This window comes from Pan troglodytes, chromosome 8 (genome assembly GCF_028858775.2).
Source record: "Pan troglodytes isolate AG18354 chromosome 8, NHGRI_mPanTro3-v2.0_pri, whole genome shotgun sequence".
Taxonomy (NCBI): domain Eukaryota; kingdom Metazoa; phylum Chordata; class Mammalia; order Primates; family Hominidae; genus Pan; species Pan troglodytes.
In genome coordinates this window covers 106,132,779-106,155,865 of record NC_072406.2, presented here as the reverse complement: position 1 = coordinate 106,155,865, position 23,087 = coordinate 106,132,779, and the positions used below count along the sequence as shown (strand labels likewise).

The window sequence follows — 23,087 nt, the reverse complement described above, 5'->3', positions numbered from 1 at the left end:
TTGGTCAGGTTTAGGATTTTATTTTACACATAATGAAGTATTCAGTTGTTAAATTCTCAAGGTATCCATCAACAGGACATTTAACACAACATAAATACTGTGCATTTGCTGAAAAGAAAAGCAGGAAGGAATAAGAAATAATGCTTTTATAATATTAGTAAATTATATTTTCTAAAATGGAAAAATAAAGCTTTTTAAGAATAGATTTTTAATTACCTTGAATTCTGGGAGAGAAACAACTATATAATTCTCCAGTAATTTGTTGCTAGCTTGCAAAATGTTAACTACGTCTGCTGGTGCCAATGAGTTTTATCAATCAAGATGCGTTTGGCTAGATGTCCTCATGGCAGCAAGAGGCTGAAGCAGCTCTAGCACCACCTCCTTACACAAACAGAAAACACTCTTCAGAAGCCTCATTGTGAGAACAAGCAACTCTTTCCCAGAGGTGTTGCCTGCAGACTGCCTCTCACGTATCATTGGTCAGAACTGGTTACTTTGCCCCTTTCTAAGCCAATCACTGGCAAGAGGATTGGAATGTTTGGTTTAGAGACTAATTGAAATTCACCCCTACCTTAGCCCCTCCTCTGGGTTTGGGTTGGGTGCACTTTCATCAGCGCGTGGCATGAGAACTTAAAACTGGGGAGATTCAAGCAAGGAAAAAGGGAGGAGGATGAATTTGGGTAAGGAAACAATGGTGTCTACTACAATCAAGAGGTGAATGTGTGGGGAGGATAATGAGGCAGATGTGGGTCTCTAGAAATCTGCGTCGGATGGGAAGAACGAGGGTGCCAACCCAAGAGAAATGCTGGAGCGAGAGAAATGTTTGTTTGATTTTGTTTGGTGTGAATATAGAAGAGATCTGAACATATCTATAAGCAGAAGAGGGGTCAGTAGAAATGAAGAGTTTGAGAACTCAGAAAAACAAGTTCCCGGAGCAGATGAGAAAGAATGGAATCTCCAGTCAGGTACCAGACTTTGGGATTTGGAAGACCAAATTTCAAAAAAATGGCTGAGTCCATCAGAAAATTGCCAACTTTTAATTTCTTTGATCAGGGGCTTTAAAAAAAAAGTTAACAATTCTTAATTAAAGTTACTTTAGATTACAATTAATTGAAGGTAAACACAATTTCCATTTATTTATCAGTTTCTGGATTTTAAACATTTTTCTTGTTAACTTTCTCCAGTTTTTTTTTTTTTGGCTATCAATTACGTTATTGTGAAAATCTGAATAAGGTTGGCATAATAGATGATAGCACTGTATTGATGTTAATGTTCTGATTTTGCACATTTTACTATGCTTATTGAGAGAATGTCCTTTTAAAGGAAATATACACTCCAGGACTGTAGAAGTGCGATGGTCAATTTTATGTGTCAATGTGGCTAGGCTAACGGCACCCAGAGGTTTGGTCAAACACCAAAATAGATGTTGCTGGAAAGGTATTTTTTAGATGTGATTAACATTTAACTCAGTAGACTTTGAGTAAAGCAGATTGCCCTCCGTAATGTGAGTGGGCTTCATCCAATCAATTGAAGACTTTAAGAACAAAGACTGAGGTTTCCGAAAGAAGGAATTCTCCTCAAAGTTGCAACATAGAAACCCTGCTTGAATTTCCAGCCTGCTGCTCTATGGAATTCAGACTCAAGATTGCAATATTGACTTTTACCTTAATTTTCCATCCTGCTAGGCTGCCCTATGGATTTCCGACCTGCCAACACACACAATCCCATAAGCCAATTTCATAAAACATATGTCTACTTTCCTTCTTCTCCTCCTCCCTGTATGTTCTTCTTTCTCTTTCATCCATCCATATATATATATTTTATATATATACATGTTATATATATATTTTATATATATACATGTTATATATATATTTTATATATATACATGTTATATATATATTATATATATACATGTTATATATATATTTTATATATATACATGTTATATATATATTTTTATATATACATGTTATATATATATTTTTATATATACATGTTATATATATATTATATATATATACTTTATATATATATCTTATATATATATATATATGGAGAACTGTGACCCCCGACTATACAGGGGTAAATGGCTTCATGTTTTCAACTTACTCTCAAATATTAACTCTAGGGGAATCTGGGTAATGGGAATTCTTTGTACAATTCTTGCAGTGTTTCTGTAATTCTGTAATTCTGAAATTATGTCAAATTAATTATGTCAAATTAAAATTATGTCAAATTATGTCAAAATAAAAAGTTAACAGCAACATTTATTTGAAAGCCAGTTTGGAACATAGCTTTTCTCTTATATATAAGCATATAAACTTGGCTACATTCCTGAGGTAGCTGACAAAGTCCAATTTAACACATAATGTAGCTGAAATACTGTGCCCTCTCACAGGGATTAAATAGGAAGAAAGCAAGACCGTTTTAACGGTGATTCAACCAGAAGGGAAAACACTGAGATTGAGTAACAAATTTTAATTCATCTTTACTTGGGTGGAAAAACGATTGCACAGTTTAATATTCAACTGCCAATGTGGAAAATGGGGGAAAAATACAACAGCTGGTGGGTTGAGGAAAGAATGGTGGATAAAGAAGAAACAAGTGCTTGGGTGTACCTAGAGAGGAAGGGAGGAGAGTTTTAAGGGAGGTTTTGTTTGATTTGGTTTGATCTGAAGAAATTTGAGCATATTTATACACAGAGGATGGAGCTAGGGTTGAGTGAATAGTTGAAATAATATCAGAGAGAAACAAATGGGATCTTAAGCAAGCAGTGTTTTTTAAAATTTTATATACCATCAATTTGTTTTAATAGTAAAACTGGAGAACCAATATAAAGTTGTTGACTTTTATATTTGCCAAGTGAAGACTTTAAACACACACACACACAGCCACCCAAACAATGACTATCCACTATTACCATAATTTCATAAAGGGTAAACACTAATACATAAAGGCAAAATGTAAACACTTACTAGATTTAGCATGGTGTTCTTATTTCACTGAGGACTGTTTTATGGACTCTGGCTTTTTAAGTTAGTCTTGGCTGAGCATCTATAAGCACCTGTGTCTATCCTGGTAACCCGTGCGAAGCCTGCTGAAGAGGGATGTTCTCAAACACACACTTTGGATGGTGGTACATCCTCATCTCCTCCATTGTGGCTTTGGTTCTTCCGAGGGCTTGCTTCCCCTTACCTCCATAGGTGATCCAGGTAAGCCCTGACCTTGGCTCTAGGTTCCGGTTCCTCCTCCTCCAAGGGCAACCTTACAAGTGGAACTGTGGCACTCACCTCCACTGGCTTTACTGAAATTGCATGTTTATCTTCGAAGTTTTTGAATACTTTTTATCACCAATTCTGCCCTTTGTTAATGTTCAAACCCACTTATCTCTTTCTGGTTAGTGGAGCTTTACTTGTGTTTTCGCCTTGCTCATCACCTCACCATTGCTTCTCATAGAATTTTTTGGCTGGAGAAATGTATTAGCACTTGTTTCTGTTTCTCTAATTCATGTTAGATGCCTCTTACCTTAACAGGGAACAGCTGGTTTGGCTACACACCTTACTGGTGAGATTAGTGCCATTCCCCTGTGCTTTGTTTAGGACCTTTCCTGATCCACAACCTTTAGGGTAAAAGTCCAAGGCAATTCATGTCCTCATATCTGTAAATGAAAAGCATGAGATCAATTAGAAAGTGTTTGCTTTGGGTCAGACAGACTGTGTGTGTTGTGTGCTTTGTCCTCTGTCCTTTTTTAGCAATGTGACTTCACACAAGTTTCTTAAACTCGCTAAGTCGTCTTTCTCATTTGTAACATAGAGAAAATAAGAATCTCAAAAGGCTTTTCCAGGGATCAAATGAGAGAAATATGTAAGGAGCTTTGACATGTGCTGGCACATGGCAGGGCTCAAGAAATTGTGCCTGCTGTTATAACCCTCCTTTCTTCCTAGCACTTTCTAGAACTATGCTGTCAAACATGCTAACTACTAGTGTCACTGAAACACCAGGGGTTCGGTCTAGGTCCTGCTGCTTGCTGCACGGAAAGGCAATGACTGAGACAATGAGTATTGCCAAGGAAAAAGGCTTTAATTGGGAGCTGCACCCAAGGAGATGGGGGTTCAGTCTCAAATTCATCTCTCTTACTGATTAAAATTAGGGGTTTATATAGCAGGGAAGACATGTTACTATGTCTGAGAAAACAGGAACTCGAGAGGCGTAAGGAAGCAATCATGATGAATGAGGGGCCTGGCGTTTCATTGTGTGGATGCAATGACGTGGTTTCAGTTCTTTGATACTTCGTGAGAGGCCTGGGGATCCTTTCCTGAGGAAGGAACTCAGATACAAACAAGGGTCAATTTCTATGTTTATCCAAAAACAACTGTCTATGGGACTGTTAGTCGGTGTCACTAGCTAGTGGAGATGGGTGCCACAAATTCCACCTGTAGTTGCTCTTGGGAGGAGGAGGAACCAAAGCCTGGAGCCAGGTCAGGGCTGACCTGAATCACCTATACAGACAAGGGGAAAAGAACTCTCGGAAGAACCAATGTCATGATGGAGGAGATGGGGATGTACAACCATCCGAAACAACTTACAGCTCTAAGTTTCAAGCTTTAAGACTAGAAGGGCCAATTTCTACGTTTATCCAAAAACAACTGTCTATGGGACTATTAGGTCATTTCACTAGCCACATGTACCCACTGAGCATCTGAAATGTGACTGGTCTCAGTTGATATGTGCAGTAACTATAAAACACACATTAGATTTTGAGGCATGGTATGATGGAAAGAATGTATCTCACTAATAATTTTTTATATTGATAACATGTTGAAACAGTAATATTTTGGATGTATTGGGTTAAATAAAATATATTATTAAAATCAATTTCAATTGTCTGTTTACATTATTTAATATGGCTTCCAGAAAACTAAAAATTATATGTGTAGCCTGCAGTGTAATTCTACTGGACAGTGTTATTTTAGAATCCTGATTTTTGTCTGTGAAATAGGTTGACAAATTGATGTATGGGATCTTTCTTCAGAGATCACTCCTGGATATGACCCCATCATCCACCTGACATCCCTGCGGAGGATGGCATGTTGTCTTTATGACTTCTTTGGCCTTAAACATCTGCTTTGTACTGTTTCTTGCTTTTCTCATGCACTTAGAAGATTAAAGATCTTAATAAGATAGAGAGATGTCATCTGAAAAAGGTTGGCCAGATAGCCCATCATATCCCCAAGGGTCGAGTCATGAAGAGATGGGAAATCTGCTTGTTAGCATATAGGTGGCAAATATTGGGTATTAATTAAGATTAATAATTAATAATTGCATTTGGGTACAAGTAAGAGAAACACTGTTTTTGGGGGTTTTTTTGTTTTGTTTTGTTTTGTTTGTTTGAGACAGAGTCTGGCTCTGTCACCCAGGCTGGAATGCAGTGGTGCCATCTCGGCTCACTGCAACCTCTGCCTCCTGAGTTCAAGCGAGTCTCCTGCCTCAGCTTCTCGAATAGCTGGGACTACAAGGTATGACCACCATGCCCGGCTAATTTTTTGTCTTTTTAGTAGAGATGGGGTTTTGCTATGTTGCCCAAGCTGGTCTCCTAAGCTCAGGCAATCAGCCTGCCTTCGCCTCCCAAAGTGCTAGGATTATAGGCGTGAGCCACTGCGCCCGGCCCAGAAACAAATTCTAACTTAATCACAAGTAGGGAACTAATTGGAAGGATAGTGGGGATCTCACAGACTTGATGGAAGAGCTGGACAACTGGGCATCAGGAGGGACAGGACCCAGTCTGTCTACAGGATTTCTACAGCCGGCACCCACGGCCCTTCTCTCTGGGCACTGCCACTGGACAGCTCCTTCTGCGCTTGAGGCCCTGCTCATGATTCAAATTACAGAGAGAGATAAACCTGACTTGGCTGAGCTCAGGTCATGGGCCTGCCCACTTCCTAGGCCATTGGGGGTAGGATTCTGAATTGCCAGCTCCACCAAAACTAGAGACTTAGATTTCAGCAGTTCCCCAAAGGAAGGGGGTTATGGCAGAAACAATGCTTTAGGTTCACCAAATTCTGTTGCTATTGTTCTTTTCCTCTTCCTGAGCACAAAGGAAGACTTATTTCCTACCCTCCTTTTAAGTTAGGTTACAGTCAATGGCATCTGGGTAGAAACGATGTTCTCCGTCAAGACTGTTGATGTAAAATCTTGGTAAACTTGGAGGCTACCTGTATAAGAAGTCAGGATCATCAGGGGGAAGGAGCCTGGAGCCTAATCACCACTCAAAGGAGAGATACTGTAGAGACCTTGCAACTTACATCAGACTGTGAGGGAATCGAGATATAAAACTTTATTTTTTAAGACTCTGAGATTTGGGGTGTTGTCTGTTATAGCAGCCAGCATAATTACTCTAATACAGGGATATTATTTTAGAAGAAAGGGGATGAGGGAAGCTGGGAATACATTCTATCTCTCTAGGAAGAGCAACAATAACCAAAAACATAGAGTCTTATTTGTGAAATGATACAAATTTTATTAATATACAACGGGAAATTTGACAGTTTAGGGAATCAGGTACTCAATCTTTTGATTCTCTTCTGCACTTATGGTATATGAGAAGCCAGATTATAATCACATAGTTATTTGATAACACAAATATACAAAGAACAAGGAGTGCTGATTTTATAATGCAGTGTTCAGGGACATGAAGACTTGACTGTGTACTCATTGGGCCATGTTTCTTAAAATGAAGTTCAAGAGTCCCTCAAACCAGAGGTATATAAAGCCCAGGATAAATATGACACATCTGCCTAGGATACCAAAGATTTGGGGAATAAAAAGCTAAATAACTGAATTGGTAATTTAAAAAAAATTTTTACACTAAAACACACAGATATATTATTAATTAGGACGCAAAAAATTGCATGGATTTTTTTTTTTAAAAGCATGAAGCCTCCAAGAGGATTTGAGCTTGAAGTGGGCAGCTTTAGGCTTAGGGTAAGCAGAATAGTGGAGTCAGGAGCACAGGCTTGTAGTTGGACAGACCAGGGTTTTGAGAATAAGACTCTTGACACTTATTAGCTATGTGATCTTCGAAAAGTCATGTAACTTGTCCAAGCTCTATAACCTCATCAATATAATGAAAATAAACAGGCTTGTTGCAGGGACTGAAGGAGCCAGACCAGAAAACTAGCTAGGACAGACACCTGAAGGATACAGTAAAGTATGGTGGTTAGTGTAGCTGTGATGGTAGCTATGCCTCCAGATTCTTCTCAGCTATTAGGGGTGCTTTTGGGAGAAAAGCTGGGAAGTCACTATCTTGGTGTATCTCATCTCTACAATGGAGCAAGCCTGCCAGAGTCACTCTCCTGTCCTTTCTCCTGAGGCTGGCCACCTTTCTTCTGATTGGCACACTGCACCTGTAGAAACAGTCTGGGGAAGTTACGGCTGAATGTGGCTGGCCCAGGGTTCACTTCTGTATATTCAGATGACTGTGTATAGCTCCATTCTTTCCTGCTTGGAGGCCGTAGGAAGCCAGCTCATGCCTAGGCTCTTGGGCAACATCTTGCTGTAGCCCACGCAAACTGATTATATAGTCCATATATGTCATGTTTGCTTCCAGTTATGACCAATGTGAGGGCTTGACAATATTTGGTGTTTCCTTGCATTGGCTAGGATTGTTTATGGCTACTGCCCAACAAATGTTAATTAGTAGATCGGAAGAAATAAAACGGAAATATATGCAGTGTTGTCATCACCTTCTATTCTTTCACTTCTAGCTCTTGCTCTAGGAGGGGAAGGAGGAAGGAGGACATATGTATCCCTAAATCCCAAAGTCAAAAACCAATCCTTTCTCCACCACAGTGACAAATGACTCCCTGTTCTGCATTCTACCACCCTCAATTATGGAGGCAGCATGAAGTATTGGAAAGGGCAAGGTCTTTGGAGTCAGGCAGACCTCATGGCCTAACCTCATCATTTACTAGCGAGGGGACTAGAATTTAGCAGGTAGGTAACCCCATTCAACCTCTTTGAACTTCAGTTCCCAATCAGTCTATCTCCCAAGGTTGGTGAGGGAATGAGACAAAGATTAAGAAGCTCTTGGCTGGGATGAGGTTTATTCAATAAATGTTAGTGTCCTTTCCAAGTAAAAATTGTTTTGGTGCCATAGGAAAGCAGACCTCTGAATCAGGGCCACACAACGCTTTCTAGGATCTTGGAGGATATAGTCCTATTAAAAAGGTGAACTTCAGTTTCATCTTTATATTCTCTTCAATCATGGAGATGTGGGAATTTAAGTATGGTCTGCAGACTCTATGAGGCAAAAGAGGAGGGAGCAAAAGGAAGTCCGTAAGGTGAGTCAGGGTGACAGCCCAGATTAAAGCAGTAAACATCTCTCTATGCATGTATGTATGTATGACATAATGTATATATGTAGCTCCCTATGTCTTTTACTCCTTTTCTTTCTCCTTTCTTTTCCATCAAGTCACCTTTTTATTTTTGTTCCACCAATTTTATTTTATTTTATTTTATTTTGACTAAGTTATTTACCCACCTGGTTCAAAATTCAAAAGGTGTAAAAGGGGATTCAGTGGAAAGTCTCTCACCTCGCCCTTCAGCTGCCAAAGGCAACCAATGTTAACAGTTTCTTGCATATCCTCCTGGAATATTCTGTTTACCCTCTTTTTATACAAATGAGCACATACTCAACCATGATATGAATTTTGCTTTTTCACTTAACAGTTTTGGACATTATTCCACACCCATATATGGAGAGCTTCCTTGCTCTTCTTAAATTTATTTTTAATTGCATTATATTTTATTTTGGGTATATACCATGACTTATTTAACCAGTACTCTATTGAGGGACATTCAGGCTAGTTCCATTTCTTCTTGCTATTACAAATCAGGCTGGAATAAACTTGTACATATCATTTTGCACATAAGTAAATCTGATAGATGGTGCCAAATTGCCCTTCCTAGAAGTTGTACCAATGCACACATGCTGCAAAGTACCAAAGACTTCTGACTTTTCTAAAATGCACATACAAAGGAACTAAAGCACATAAACAGGAAGTGTGTTCATCTGTTGTATCTCGTACTGTCACCCAGGCCGGAGTGCAGTGGCGCGATCATAGCTCATTGCAGCCTTAAACTCCTGGACTCAAGTGATCTGGCCACCTTGGCCTCCTGAAATTCTGGGATTACAGGTGTGAGCCACTGTGCTGGCCTTGAAAGATAATGTAATTATATGTTAATATAAATAACACTTTAATAAAAAATAACTATTTTCCAAAAAAATTAGTGAGAAGAGTGGCATTGCTTTTTATTTTTGCAAACCTGGCTTGATAGATAATAGCTGTATTCTCCTATCTGCTTCTGCATTCAAGCTGTTGCAATTTCATGTCTAATAGCCTCTGGAAAGCTCCACTGTATACTTATGAAAGAATGATTGTGAAACAGACTAATAACATTCTTAGTATTATTATTAAAATAGTTTTGACATCGCAAACACTTTGAAAGGGTCCTGAGGACTCTGAGGTATCCAAACCACACTTTGAAAACAGTTGGTTTAGACCAACTTTATTATATTTTATTATTCTTATCCCCTATATATCTAATTTTTGTGAATTTTATCTGTCACAGGCTAAAAAAATCCCCATGAAAATGTCCTACCTTTTGTTGATTTTTGTTCTTTTGAGGTGTTTTGCTTTATGTAATTGTGATTGTGTATAATGTGGTACATACATATCCAAGACAATTTTATCATTTATATATTTTTTTTAGTGGCTTAAAACAGTAATAACTGGTTTCTTTTTCTCACAAATCTGCAATTTGAGCAGAGCTCAGGAGGTAGGAGGAGGGCTTGTCTCTGCTCCACACAGCATCAGCTGGGGCAGCTCACCTGAGAGTTAGAGGATCCATTCCCAGTGTGCACACTCACCTGGCTGGCAGGCTCATGCTGGCTATCAGCTGGTAGTGCAGATGGGGCCAAGTGTCAGGGCCTCAGTTCCTCTCCACATGGGCCTCTTCATGTGGGCTTCTCCATGTAGCCCAGGCTTCCTCACAGCAATGTGGCTGATTTCCCAGGGGGAATATCAGAAGAAAGAAAATGTTAGTCCATTCTGAATTATGCTATTGCTTTGAATTCAATTCTAATATTATTGAGCTAGTACCTACTATAATCATAGAAAAAATCAAATATAGTTGTATTATTAGTTTCTCTCTTTCTGGTATGTTCTTGGCACATACAGCTTAATCTTAAATCACGGTCAAGTATACTTGGAACAGCGGTAAGAACAGCCAGGTTCTTATATCCTCAGATACAGGCCTTCTGGTTAGTAATGCACTCCTCTGGCCTGGCCTTTCCATGTACTTCTGCTGCACCATGGAGCTCCCAACCCTGGCATGGTACTTTCGTGCTGCACCATTCACCTGAACACATTTCCTCCTGCCCAAGTCTACTTCTGCTCAACTATGGTTTTATACTTTCCTGACCCCACCCTGGCAACTAATCATGAATCTAGGTTACTTCCTTTGCTTCATCAGGCTTACTGGTATTAATCTCACATGGTTTCTAGAATCATGAAAGTTTAGTGGAAGAGACCCAGGCTCTTTCTCTAGTAATGACATTTCCTGAGCCCAGTGGAACGTTTTCCTGTGTACTGGGCATCTCTGCTACATTTACTGCCCTCCCTTGATACCAAGTATGTCTTCTCCTTACCCTCTTGCTATAAAGCCCACCCCTGAATTTCCAGGAGATGAGAAGTGCCAAGGTTCATGGGCTGTGAATTGTTTTCCCAGGTCCAGCTCCAAACTTAATGTTCAAAGAGGCTAAAACGTGGATCCATCATTGTGGATCAGAGTCCCTGATAGGTTATCTTGCAGAATTCTAGGTGAATATGGTAGCTGTATTAGATCTGATATAAGGCACCAAACGGGGCATAAAACAGCATGCTTAGGGTAGTGTCCAGGATTCATATATCCAACCTTCACCCATATAACCAAATTCTAATGCCCATTATTGACCATGGATCCATACACACCTAGATCAGAGACCAGGGTGATATCAAGAACATCTGGCTCTCTTCCCACTAGAATGCCCTCAAGAGAGTAAATATGCTTACCGGGTGCAATACGTAAGAGGCTAAAAGAACCATGCTGAGTACACAGTGCATGGGAAACACACATAAATCAGGCCCATTCCCCAGGTCAGAGCCAAGCATAATACCCATATAAGATCAGAGCTAGGGCCAGAACCGGAAAGGTGGTAACACCTGCGCATGAAAGGACTGGTGATCCTTGGCAGCCCTATATGGGAAGATCAGCTAGGAAGTGAAAGCTGTCCAACAGCACAATTCTGTGCTAGCAGGAGGGGGCCGAATGGAGTTTGCATTCTGATAGGCATGTTCCTACGGTTCCTGGTGAGGCTGCTCGGGAGTAAGGACTCTGGTATACGCCTCATTTTGAAGAGGAGAGTGAATACTCAATTCTACAGTCTTAACCACAGTTCAATACTTAATGTTTTCATCCTTCTTAATAGTCTATAAGCCCTTCTATGGCACTCATTTGCAAGAGGGACTGGGCAAGTGAGGAAAACAGGCTCAGGTGCATTAGGTGATTTGCCCAGCTGAAAAGTGATAAAACCACACTAGACCTTCAGATCCCAATCCAGTGCTTTACCCACTCTTCCAAGATGGATTATGTGGGTAGGAGAAGCTAGAGTCCAGAAGAAACAAAAGCCTAAGCTGAGCCATTGGAGGCTAACAGGCCTTAGAGGGTAAATAAGAGAAGGTAAGGACAGGGGGGAAATGCAGAGGAAGGACTCTACTGGCAAACATGGGAGCTAGTGGTAAGACTGATCTGAGTATCCCATTTGTGTTGGGATGTAGAAATCAGGTCGGAGAAGTGGGAGTAGGGCCAGATGAAAATTTGATGTGATATGGTGTGTAATAAGGCATCACTGTGGTTTCATGAGAACCAGAGTAACAGTGAAAATAGGGCTTTAGGAACATTAAGCTGGCACTGAGACAGGAATCAGAGTGGAAGAAAGAGTCTTGAAGCAGGTAACCAGTAAACTGTTGTCGTAATTCAGGTGTAAGGTGCTAAGTCTTGGACTAAGATGGTGGCAGTGGAAATGGTGAGGAAAGAATAAATCCGCAAGACAATAAGAAGAAAGACTCTTCAGGATTTAGTAACGGATTAGCTACAGGAACAAAAAGTACAGAGTTCAAAGCTACTTTAAGTTCTCAGGATCTAGAAGAATGAAGGTCTCACTAACACAGAAGACTAATGCCTTTATTTTGGAGAGATAAACAGATTACACTGTTCATCTGACCCTCTTGATAGTACAAGTGGGTCAGATAAACAGTTTAAACTTTGAGATTATATCCCAGCTGAATGGCTAGAGGTCAATCTCCTACAGAAAATATATTTTGAAGCATAGGGTTGAAAGGGAAATAAGTTATATATTTGCTATAATCATAACAACCAACATATAGCTTTCTTTCATATTATTTTATTAGTACTTATAAAAACAATTTATGAAAATATTTTCCTTTTCAAGATATAGAAACTACGCTCTGCAAAATATACATACCCATAGTTGTTACAATACATATCCTTGTATACACCTTGGACATTGTGTTTAAGAATCACACCCTGTAAGGGCTAGAAGAAACATTTTCTCTAACCTCAGTTATATAGTGTGACATTTAAGTACTTAAACTACATTGTTCAAACAAAACATGTCTCTAGTGTATGGGCCTAAAGAGATTTAACCTTCTAGGTGCCATTGATTCTTTCACTGTGCAAGGTAAAGAACTGGAAGAGGGTTCCCTGAGAGTTAATTCACCTTAGGTAGCTCAAGTAGTGGTTTACTGTCCATACTTTATCATGGAACTAAGGAAGGGAGGAAGGCCATGGAAATTCAACTTGGGCAGGTCTCCTCTCTCTCATCCCTATCTACGAAGCATGGCCCCTATGTGATGATTTCTGAGACCTCTAGAGTTCTCAAATGCTCCTGATTCTGTAATTATCTAAGATATTTGCAGAATGATGTTTTTGCAAGTCTAAATTCCAATACTGTAAATCAGGTGGAACAGAGATGACTCACCTACATAGACTTCATTTAGGGTTTGTCAGGTGTCAAGGCAATTGATAAAATCAGCAAGCCAAAAATTCCCCCATTGGAACTATTGGAAAAGATTCTTTCTCACTAAGGCACGAACCCCAGAAGCCAAGTTCCTCTTTGCTTTGGAAAAATTATGATGAGAGGGTAGGAAAGAGCCTATAACCTTTCAACTCTGCAGGCTTAAGATAATGACAGATGCTTCATCTGACACAGTAAGAGCTGGAAGCTATTGCAACCTCACCAATAAAGGGTTCATTACAACAAGTAATCATTTATGTATACTCCCTAAGTCCTGACTAACCTCCCAAGCTTTTCTAGATATTAAATTCTCTCTAACTGCAAAGTATTGGTCTGATGAAGTTCCAGGTGTAAAACGTGCTGTTTGAATTCATGGCGTTAGTGTCATGGTGCTGCATCATGGTATGGCACTGACATTTAACATCATGCTGATAAACTAGAATTCATAGTGATTTTATTTCAATGCAGGAAACTATGAAAGTCAATCAAACATGGATTCACAAGTCTTTACATTTAATGTATAACATAAAGCATTATTACACATAATTTCATAACTATAAAAATAAGTTTAATACATTACCATATTTTAAAAAATTACTTTAAAAACATATACTCCAAAGTCTTCTATTTCATTTAGAGAATAATGGAGGTATCTATTAGGGTGAATCATATGAAACTGTGGTTTTTCTAAGTTAAAATAGTAAAATCTTGGCAATTACATATGGTTCAACCTAATAAGATCCTGAGAAAATTTTATTTGGCATCACACTATAAATTCAAGGGGAATTTATAGAAAATCACATTTCTAGTGAAGAGAAAACACTTCAGGATGGAAACGTGCACACTGGTCATGCCAAGATTTCTCTTTGTGATTTAGAGATCTGAAATCTTGGAATGTTAAGAAAAATTTAGTGCAGTTTCAAAAAAAAGTGAGGACAATTAAAATTATAGTATGCTAGCTGCAGTTGCTAACGCCACTGAAACAAAACTACTAGCCAAATTTGGCAATTTAAGTGTTTTAGAGGTGACATAATAAAAATTCCAGCATTAAAATGAAAAGGCACAAATATGAGTTACAAGTATGATAATCATTTATAAAATCCTTGAAAATAAGGCCAATTCATTTGTATTATTAACACCATTAAGCAGGCACCTATTCTAAGCTTCAACTTCATCCTCCTAAATAGAATAAGGTTGCAAATGAATTATCAACATAATACTAATTATAGCAGCATTATCAATTGTCTGGAAGGCATAGTTTATAAAGATCATGGTAGTAGAACCAAGTTTCTTAGGCTCTACACTGCTAAAAGAATATCTAAAATAGCCTCCCCACCCATATCCCATCAGTACCAAAAATACATTTTAAAAATTACATATAATATTACTAGCCATAAAATTTTTTGGTTTTTCTTCAAACAATGAGCTCTCCTCTCACCAACTTGACCCCAACAACAACAACAAAAAAACAAAACCAAAACCAAAGCTACCAAAAAATTGTTACACCAAACAGACTAGCTATTCTTAACTAAAGACATACTACATTCAAAAATGGTACTTTAGGCAATTTATTAAATATAACCAATGAAGAAAATGCAGATTTTCCAGATGTGTGCGTATGCTGTATGTGAATTAGGTGATGGTGTACTTGAAAAAAATATGTATTTCAGCAATGATGCTTCATTTGGAACTTTGGTACCATTTACGAATGGCCGCTCCAACATTACTGGCTACTACGCAGAGAGCACCACCCACTGTCCACCATGTTGGCACATTATTAAAGAAAATAATCTGAAAGATAAAAGCAAAGACCACATCCATTGTCTTCATTATTGCTACTGGCCCTGCTTTTTCTATTTGAAGTGCTTTTGTGATAAATATCTGACCCCCCAAACCAAAGAGCCCAATGAATACGAGAAATAGCCTGTCCAACCCACAGTAAGGCAGACTCCACTCTCCTAATACAGAGAGGATGATGACACTTTCAACGAGGCCAAGCACTACATAATACCAAATGCTCAGAAAGTAGTCCACAGATTTTCCCATTTTTCTTAGGATAACTAGAGTCGATGCAGCAAATACGGCACTTCCAATTGCTGCGAATGTTCCCTTAAGGTGGCCTGAATAGCTTTCTTCCATCCCCGAAGTGTCGGAACCAAACAAAAATGGTGGTCTCACGATAAGGATCACTCCAGTGATTGTGAACACGGTGAAAAGAGCATCCCAAGGGCTATATTTTTCCTTGAGACATATCCAAGCAAATATGGACGTAAACACTGGACTGCTAAACGTGATAACTGTGGCATCAGCGAGGGACATTGTCTGGTAAGCATAGTATATAAGCATCATGGCGGTAGAACCAAGGACTCCTCTGAGAATGAGGAAAATTCGTTGACCTTTTGGGCCTATAAACCCAGTTCTGTAAATTCAAATGAAGAAATGCATATTAAATGAAATTAATATTTGTTTTTAAATTACAATTTGTAATTAAACATTATTTTTAAAGTACTAAATATCAAAAAATGAGGGAATAGTAAATTAATTATAATATCCACAAATGAATATTATATACTTTTTAAAAATAGTATTTTCTAAGTATAGTTAATGACAGTAAAGTGTTCACAGTAAAAGCAAAACCAGTGCAAGTGAATTACATGCATAGTAAAATTATAATTCAATTAATATAGATATTTATCCCACGTATATGTATATATATGCTTGCAAAAAGGACAAAAAGGAAAATAAACTAAATGTTAATCATGTTTATATCTTAATAGATAAACTCATAGGTAATTTTCTTTCTTTATATTTATTTTCTCCAAATTTTCTATAAACATATCACTTTTATGATAAATACAATGTCAAGATTCAGCTGCCCTGTGTAAGGAAACTTAGACCCAGCTAATGCTCATTCTCAATCTCATGAATTTTTCTACAAAACTTGAAACTGCTAAAATTTATTTTAGTCATTGAATATGAGACAAGTTTTCATTGTTCTCCTGAGGAAAGAGTCAAAACGCACTGAAAAAGAACATGTAGTGTTTGGAAAAGTGTGATTACTGCTATTCAAATTCTTTTTCAATAAATATTTACTAAGTACCCACTCTGTGTAGGTTCCTGGCTAGGTGTAACTTGCTGACGTGTGCCAGGGCTAGACTTCATTAGATTATCATCTAGGCTACCCCAGGTATCTTGGAGTTAAAATGAAAGCACAGTCACATTTGGCCCATACTTTGAGAAGCAAAGAGTCTTCCATGATAATAAAACATAAAATGGGTCCAAACAGATGAGGACCAAGGATTTTAACAACATTCTTCCAGTGTCCTTCCCCTGACAATATCTTTATTTCAAAATGGGGGAGATGATTATGTTAGCATCGGTGTTCTGCTGCTACCCTTAGAAATTTCTAAAGCCCTACCATCATTTCTTAAAATAGTGTGACTTGTCCGCATTGACAGAAATTTGCAGGTATTAGCAGATTTTCACTTTTCCCACCAAATCATCAGCATATGGAGTGAAACTATTCTAAGTGAATCCGCACCATGTTAGAGATACAAGGAGACTTTGGTGACAAGTGACTAAAGCTTTTCATTTGGGGTGTAGCCTTTTTTGCCCAAAGAGACAAAGAGCCAGGCAGCCACCAAGGACCCAACTGGTCTCTCTCTCAGGGTTCTAAATACACTGAGGTATATGGAGGTTACAATGGTTGAAGGAGGCATAATTTTAACCCAGGGAGTGTAGGGAGTTCAACAGGGAAGGAAAAGAGGAATTGGGTTGGGAGAGAACAGAGAGGGCGGAATAGAGACAATTTTCATATACTGTTACACTCTACACAAGGCACTCCACCCTATAATAAATCTTATTTGACCCTTGGAATCACCTTGTAGGGCAGAAGTCACACAGTATCATTCCCTCCAGTTTACAAAAGAGGAAACTAAATACGAAAGTAACCTTGCTCAGGGTTACCCCATCACCTTTTGAGGAATACCTAAATATTATTACTATAATCTTCTTTTTGCCCTGGTAAGAAAGCAGCCCATTCTAAAAAAACTTCTGATACTAGGATACACTATTACTTCTTTTCATTAATTTTTTTAACTTCCAAACAGTAGTTATGCCAAAGGAAAGAAGGGAGGGTGATACAAGACAAGAGGAATTATACAAAGAAAGCTCTGTTTTCAAAAGGGGAGGTGGTGAAAAACAAAATTTCTTTCTCCCCACTTTGTTGGGTATGTGGTTTATGCTCATGGTAGAATCTTCTGTGGGTAGATGCTTATGACTTTTCATTAAGCAGAGCCAAGGGGCATAGGAACTGGTAAGTATATGAGATGGATAAAGCAGATAGAGTAATTACAGGCAGGTGAAAAGATATACACACATTTATTAATATCTTCTACTTTGCAGTTAAAAAATACTTACTTTCTGTATATTAAGCAAGGGATAACAACTAGCATTTGGAACACACATCGAAACGCACTAATCTCTACAGCATGGACGTCTTGCACTTTTTTAACAAATAAAGAGCCCACTGAGAAAAGGAAGGCAGACAATAATGTGTAAAACAAGCCAAGTCCAGGACAGGGTGCTTTCTTCTTGGCTTCTGAAAAAGATTAAATTCTGGTTAGTCCTTGCTTCCAAGTGTATGTGTTATCATTTTCACTTAGAAACTGAGAAAAATGGAACAGTGTCAAAGGTCAACAGGCTTTATTACCTCCTAAGCATATCATTTCTCTGTGCCTGTACCATTTTCCCCATCAATTATGAAGAACCATAAATGAGGATAACAATTTAAACCTGCATTTTTAAAATGCCGTTTCGCCCTATCAAATGGATTTCCTATGGCTCACTGAAGAATCATCCTCACTTACAAGTCAAGAAGTAGAACGCTTGCCAAGATGGTGAGAGAAATCTTTAAGAAACACTTGTCAAGATGGCAAGTAAAAAATCCTTCCAAGTGATATCTTACGCCACACCTCACTGGCGAAATTGGCTTTATGAAGAAAGTGTTCTTTTCTGGAAAATGGGTTATAATTGGGTTATACAGTTATCTGTTGATTATTTGACTTCCTCCCACAAGTCTGTGAGCTCTTCCAGGGCTGGGATCTTGCTGTCTTGTTCATGCCTGGCACATAGAAGACACTAGATAAATATTCAGTGAATGAAAGATGAGAGAACTTCAAGGAAAGACTCAAGAGTCTAACACTATCGGCAACAGCATAATCTGGGAAGGTTCTCCATTTTGTTATTTTGAACTGTTAATCAAATCTATATTTAACTTTTCATGCTTTCACGACTTATCTTCCCATTCAGAGCACAAACTCCTCAAGGGGAGGGTGTGGGTTATCTAGCCCTTTGGATCCCAAGTGCTTTGTACAGAACTGCCATCTAATCCCTACTCTTGGCTTGATCTGAACCAGGAAACCAGTGCTTTCTCCAGGGCATCAAGTATTCAGTCATTAATGACAATCTGTGTGAGCTTTAAACTTGTTTAGCCACTTACTATGTCTTAGTTTCCTACACAGGAGTAGAACCTGCTTTCAGTCTTACTCGTCTGTCATTCAGAGAGCAAAAGCAGCAGGGTGGGCAGAGAATGCCCTAAAACAAAGGCCACACACTGCGGGATATATTCTTTTTTGAAATTAACACAAAAACAGGGTTGAGGGTAAGAAGGAAACACAAGTGGCCCTCATTGATTAAGAGCACAGTGGAACTGAAGGGTGAGTGGATATGAGCAACTTGTAGGAAAACTCGTATTATCATTCCAATCTAGGACTTTATAATGTGATAGCTATAAAACAGTATTGTGTAACGTTTTTTAAAATGCCCTTCTCTGATAAACGTAAACACCAGGTAACACATTTACACATCCTCAGGTTAGTGAGATGACTTTGCAAACTGGACCAAAGTATGCTGATGCACAGGCTTTCTGGGGCATTCTATAGCCTGGCCTTGTGGTCAAAGGCACCATTCTCTACCTCTTCCGGTTCTAGGTGCACAGCTGAAGATACTGCTTTGGAACTAGCAGTAGTCCTTCCCTTAAGATGCCAGAATCCTCATTCTGTTCTGTATCCATGTGCTTGTATACTGCAGAAATAAACCGCACACACGCAGCCCATGAGAAGGAAGCTTTAGAAGACTTCCAAGTGAAGCACCACAAAATACATGCCTTGGCTGTGGTCAGCCTTAGGGTTTGGCCTCTGAAATTTCAGAATTCAGTTCCAAATAAAACAGTTTTTCTTAAAAGAAACTCAACCCCTACATAGAAACTCCACCCTCAAACAGAACAGACCGAGAAGATCAAGGACAGAAAACATCTCCCTGCTCTGTTTCAAGTATCTTCTCCAACATAAACTTGCTACTTTTTCCCCAGGAATATTTTAACTTAACATTAAATATTTTAACTCTTTAAAAATGTAATTGCACCCCCTTGGCCCTAGTGACCTTTTCCCTTAAAACACATATGCATGTATTTTCTTGCCTATAAACACTTAAGGCTCATGCTTTCCAACTGGGAAGGGACAGACATTAGAAGGCCTCGCTGCATTTGATGATTTGTTAATGAGGGTGAGGACTGGCTCCACTCAGACAAACCTCAGTTTCTTACTAAATCATTTCAATCCTGTCAATGGAGATGAGCATGACTAGCATAATTGAAAGAGGCATTTGTTTAGGTTCCATGTTCATATCTCACTGCAAGCATATCTAATAATTTGGTAACTCAAATTATTCAAATTAGGTAAGTGGCCATGGTGTAATTTCCTCACTTAGAAGAAAACTGAAAAATTACTCAGCTTCTCTATCCTCTGCTTTCAGCTGGTGATTCGCAATCCTGGTTGGGAATTAGAATCACCTGAGTAACACTTAAAACTTTAATTCCTGGGTGCAGTGGCTCATGCCTGTAATCCCAGCACCTTGGGAGGACAAGGTGGGAGGATCTCTTGAGCCCAAAAGTTTGAGACCACCCTGGGCAACACGGGGAAACCCCCTCATCAATGCAAAAAATATTTTTAAATTAGTCGGGTGTGGTGGTGTGTGCCTGTGGTCCCAGCTACTCAGGAGACTTAGATGAAAGGATCGAGTAAGCCCAGGAGGTTGAGGCTGCCGTGAGCTGTGATCACGCCAATGCACCACAGCCTTGGTGACAGAGTAAGACCCTATCTCCAAAAAAAAAAAAAAAAATTAATTCTCAAGCCCCATCTCAGACCCACCGAAATAGAATCTCTGTAACTCTAAAAGGCTCCACTAGTTTGAGAACCACTGCTACACTCGATCACTAACTCCTTCCAGAGGATGTGAGGCACAGGCCTAAGAAACTACTTCTCCTTGCTTCAGTGTAAGACCCACACTGTCCCTGAAGAAAGTAAGGAGATGTCTTGGGACAGCTGCATGTGTCTGTTAAGGTCATCCAAGAATGTAAGACATATGGGTAACAGTTCCAACCAGAACTTGAAAAAAGCTTTGTTGAGATAAGCAGTTAGAACAAGAGGTGTCACAAAGTTCAATGACAACAGTAAAGTGTTTTTATGTCAATTTTCTTTCCAAAATATTATCTTGTCACCTTACAATAACTAAGTCTTACTGGTAGAAACTTTCTTTGAAGTTAAACACCCACAAGATTCTTAGATACACTCACATAAGTTTCTCATCTTGCCATGAGCTGCCTGGGAGTAGAGAATTCCTCTTCCATTCACAAAAAGGGGAAACTTTAAGAGTTTGCATGGACTGATTCGGCATGCCACCAGAAGGACATTCACCCAGAGGGTACTGACCTTTTCAAAGGCTGCTTATCTGTTCAATTCAGCCTGGCATAACCCCTGTTCTAGAGGCACCAGCCCATTTATAAATGATCACAAGTCTGATCATTTCGGTTTGCCTTTAGGACAGAAATGGAGCAAGAATAGTCTTCCTAGAGTCTGTCTCTCTAACTTGGGGAAAGTGCACAAAGGGAGGAGGGGAAAGCGCAGTGAGAGGAGAGGAACAGAAATCCAGGGTCACACTTAGGGGAGGTGACCCAGAGGACAAGGTGGTGCAGGCCGTGTAACTGTCCTAAAAAGAGATCTGCCTATTCCCTTCTTCTTGCAGGAAGCTGCTCCTGCTAGATGGTCGACTTCTAAGAGGAATGTGCTTGAAGCAGCACTTGTGGCCAGTGGAAAGGGCCCTAGGCCGGTATATGGCAAGCTGGGATCCTAACCCTGGTGCTCCCTGGACATGCGCCCCATCTCACCCCCACGTTCCACATCTTGGAGGAGACAAAGCAAACGAAAACCCAAAAGCCCTCACCTTTCTGGGCCTCACTTTGCTCATGTGTCGAAGGAGGTGGACTGAACATAAAGTGTTCTTCACGAGGGGTCCCTGGCTTTGGGGACGGGGCTGTGAGCTTCTTAACAAGATATGCCTTGTTCTGCATCGTTTGCTAAAAAGTCCTTGTATCCCTAAAGGTTAAAAACTAGCGGTCCCACTTATCTCTGCCTTTCCAAGATTCTAAAACTCTAGGACGAACATTTTCTCTAGACTCGATGCTTTTCAGCTTCCTTTTCGGAGAGAACCCTTAACCACCGGGATCACTTTTCAGGGTCAGCTTCCTCGCAACGTCGCCCCACTGCAGGATGGCCTCTCTCGCTGACCCCCCACCTACGACCTAGGGGAGGGTACGCCAAACTGCAGTCTGACTCCACAGCCCTGCCCCGACACTAATTACAGGAGCAGCCTCGGAATCCCAAAAGGACTGCAAACAATCGGAAAGTTTCTTCCGTCTTAGCGCCGGCTGGGGCGCCGGGAATTCCGCTTTGCAGCCCCCCAGCTGACAGCTCGAGGGGTTTCCCGAGCCCCGGGCAGGGTGGGGACGGAGGCGCGGTGGGCACTGTGCCCGGGTTGCGGGGACCCCAACCCGCCGGCGCCCGCTCGGGACCCCCGAGCGAGACCAGAGCCCGATTCACACCGCGCACTCACCCGGCTCGGTGCGGGAGCAACACGGCGAGGAAAGGCAGAGCCAGCACCTACCGCGGTCTGGCGCCCCAGCTGCCTCGGCGGCCGCCGGCTCCTCAGTGGCGCCCGGGGGTGCATCGTCCGTTAGCGGCAGCCCGGGCTCCTGGAGCTCCGCGACCCCGGTGCTGTCCTGAGGCCGCATCTCGCGGCACGCGCTCTACCAGCGGCCGGTGCCTTCTGGCGCCAGCAGCAGCGCCTGGGCTGCCGCTCTTCCGGCGGGCGATGGCGCCCATGCGCATGCGCGCCCGGCCCACCCGCACCCTCCCCCAAGGAGACCGCGCGCGTCCTCCGCTGGCCTCTTAACCTGGGGAGACCCGCCGCCTCCCTGGTCGGGCTGTGGTGCCCACAGCTGGCTCTAAGGCGTCCAACCCTCTGCTGCGTTCAGGCTACATGGCCCAGCTGCTTGGAGCCATCCTTGGCAAGTCACACTGAACCTGTCTGTCATGGCACAGACAAGGAGGGGCGCTGGGTTCCCAAGCCCTGGCGCCCGGGGGTCCTGTGGCCTCCTTTTCAGGAGGCTCAAAGAGTGGGCGTTTTTTCATTGATGTAACCACGCATTCAGCACCTCTGTGATACCCCGAAGATTTTACAAAGCACCATGCTTGTCTTTAAATGGTCTAGGGTTTTTATGTTTTGTTTTGTTTTGTTTCCCGTGTTGTCCCTTTGCTGCTTACCAAGGAGGGTAGAATTTTGCTGTTTTGGGAAATATTTTTAAGAAAGAATTAGTGTGTAATTATAGGAAAATATATCTATAAGACTGACCAGAACCCATTTATATGTTCTTTGCATTCTTTGCAAGAGTAGGCATGCATTATTGATCTTTGGTTTTCTTTTCTTAAATGGAAATATCCTAATTTGGCCAGATGTAAGATTCAAGTAATCTGATGTAATTAGACCCGGTAAAAGATATATATTCTTTGGCCCGGGATTCACTAACAGCCTCTTTTTGTTTAGCTGATAATTC

At 40.5% G+C, this 23,087-nt stretch overlaps 1 protein-coding gene and 1 long non-coding RNA gene across 3 annotated transcripts in view; both read right to left on the bottom strand.

Moving 5' to 3' along the window:
- The window catches only part of LOC134807200 (uncharacterized), a 41,832-nt gene extending 31,770 nt beyond the window's left edge, over window positions 1-10,062 (bottom strand). The window contains exons 1-2 of the long non-coding RNA XR_010146991.1: window positions 9,932-10,062; window positions 3,529-3,661 (exon numbers count right to left, since the gene is read on the bottom strand). This is a non-coding gene — a long non-coding RNA (uncharacterized LOC134807200). The remainder of the gene's footprint in view (window positions 1-3,528; window positions 3,662-9,931) is intronic.
- A 3,513-nt stretch (window positions 10,063-13,575) lies between these two features.
- SLC35G1 (solute carrier family 35 member G1) lies at window positions 13,576-22,369 on the bottom strand. Of its 2 annotated transcripts, none has more exons than XM_521566.7 (3): window positions 22,088-22,369; window positions 17,558-17,738; window positions 13,576-15,557 (listed from the first exon to the last, which is right to left on the bottom strand). In XM_521566.7, the coding sequence occupies exons 1-3, from the start codon at window positions 22,263-22,265 to the stop codon at window positions 14,819-14,821; spliced, it is 1,098 nt and encodes a 365-aa protein (XP_521566.2). In that variant the 5' UTR covers window positions 22,266-22,369; the 3' UTR covers window positions 13,576-14,818. The 2 variants fall into 2 exon arrangements, with proteins under 2 accessions (XP_521566.2, XP_003312738.1); XM_003312690.6 differs by having other exon boundaries at window positions 22,139-22,366.
- Window positions 22,370-23,087: the final 718 nt, after the last annotated feature.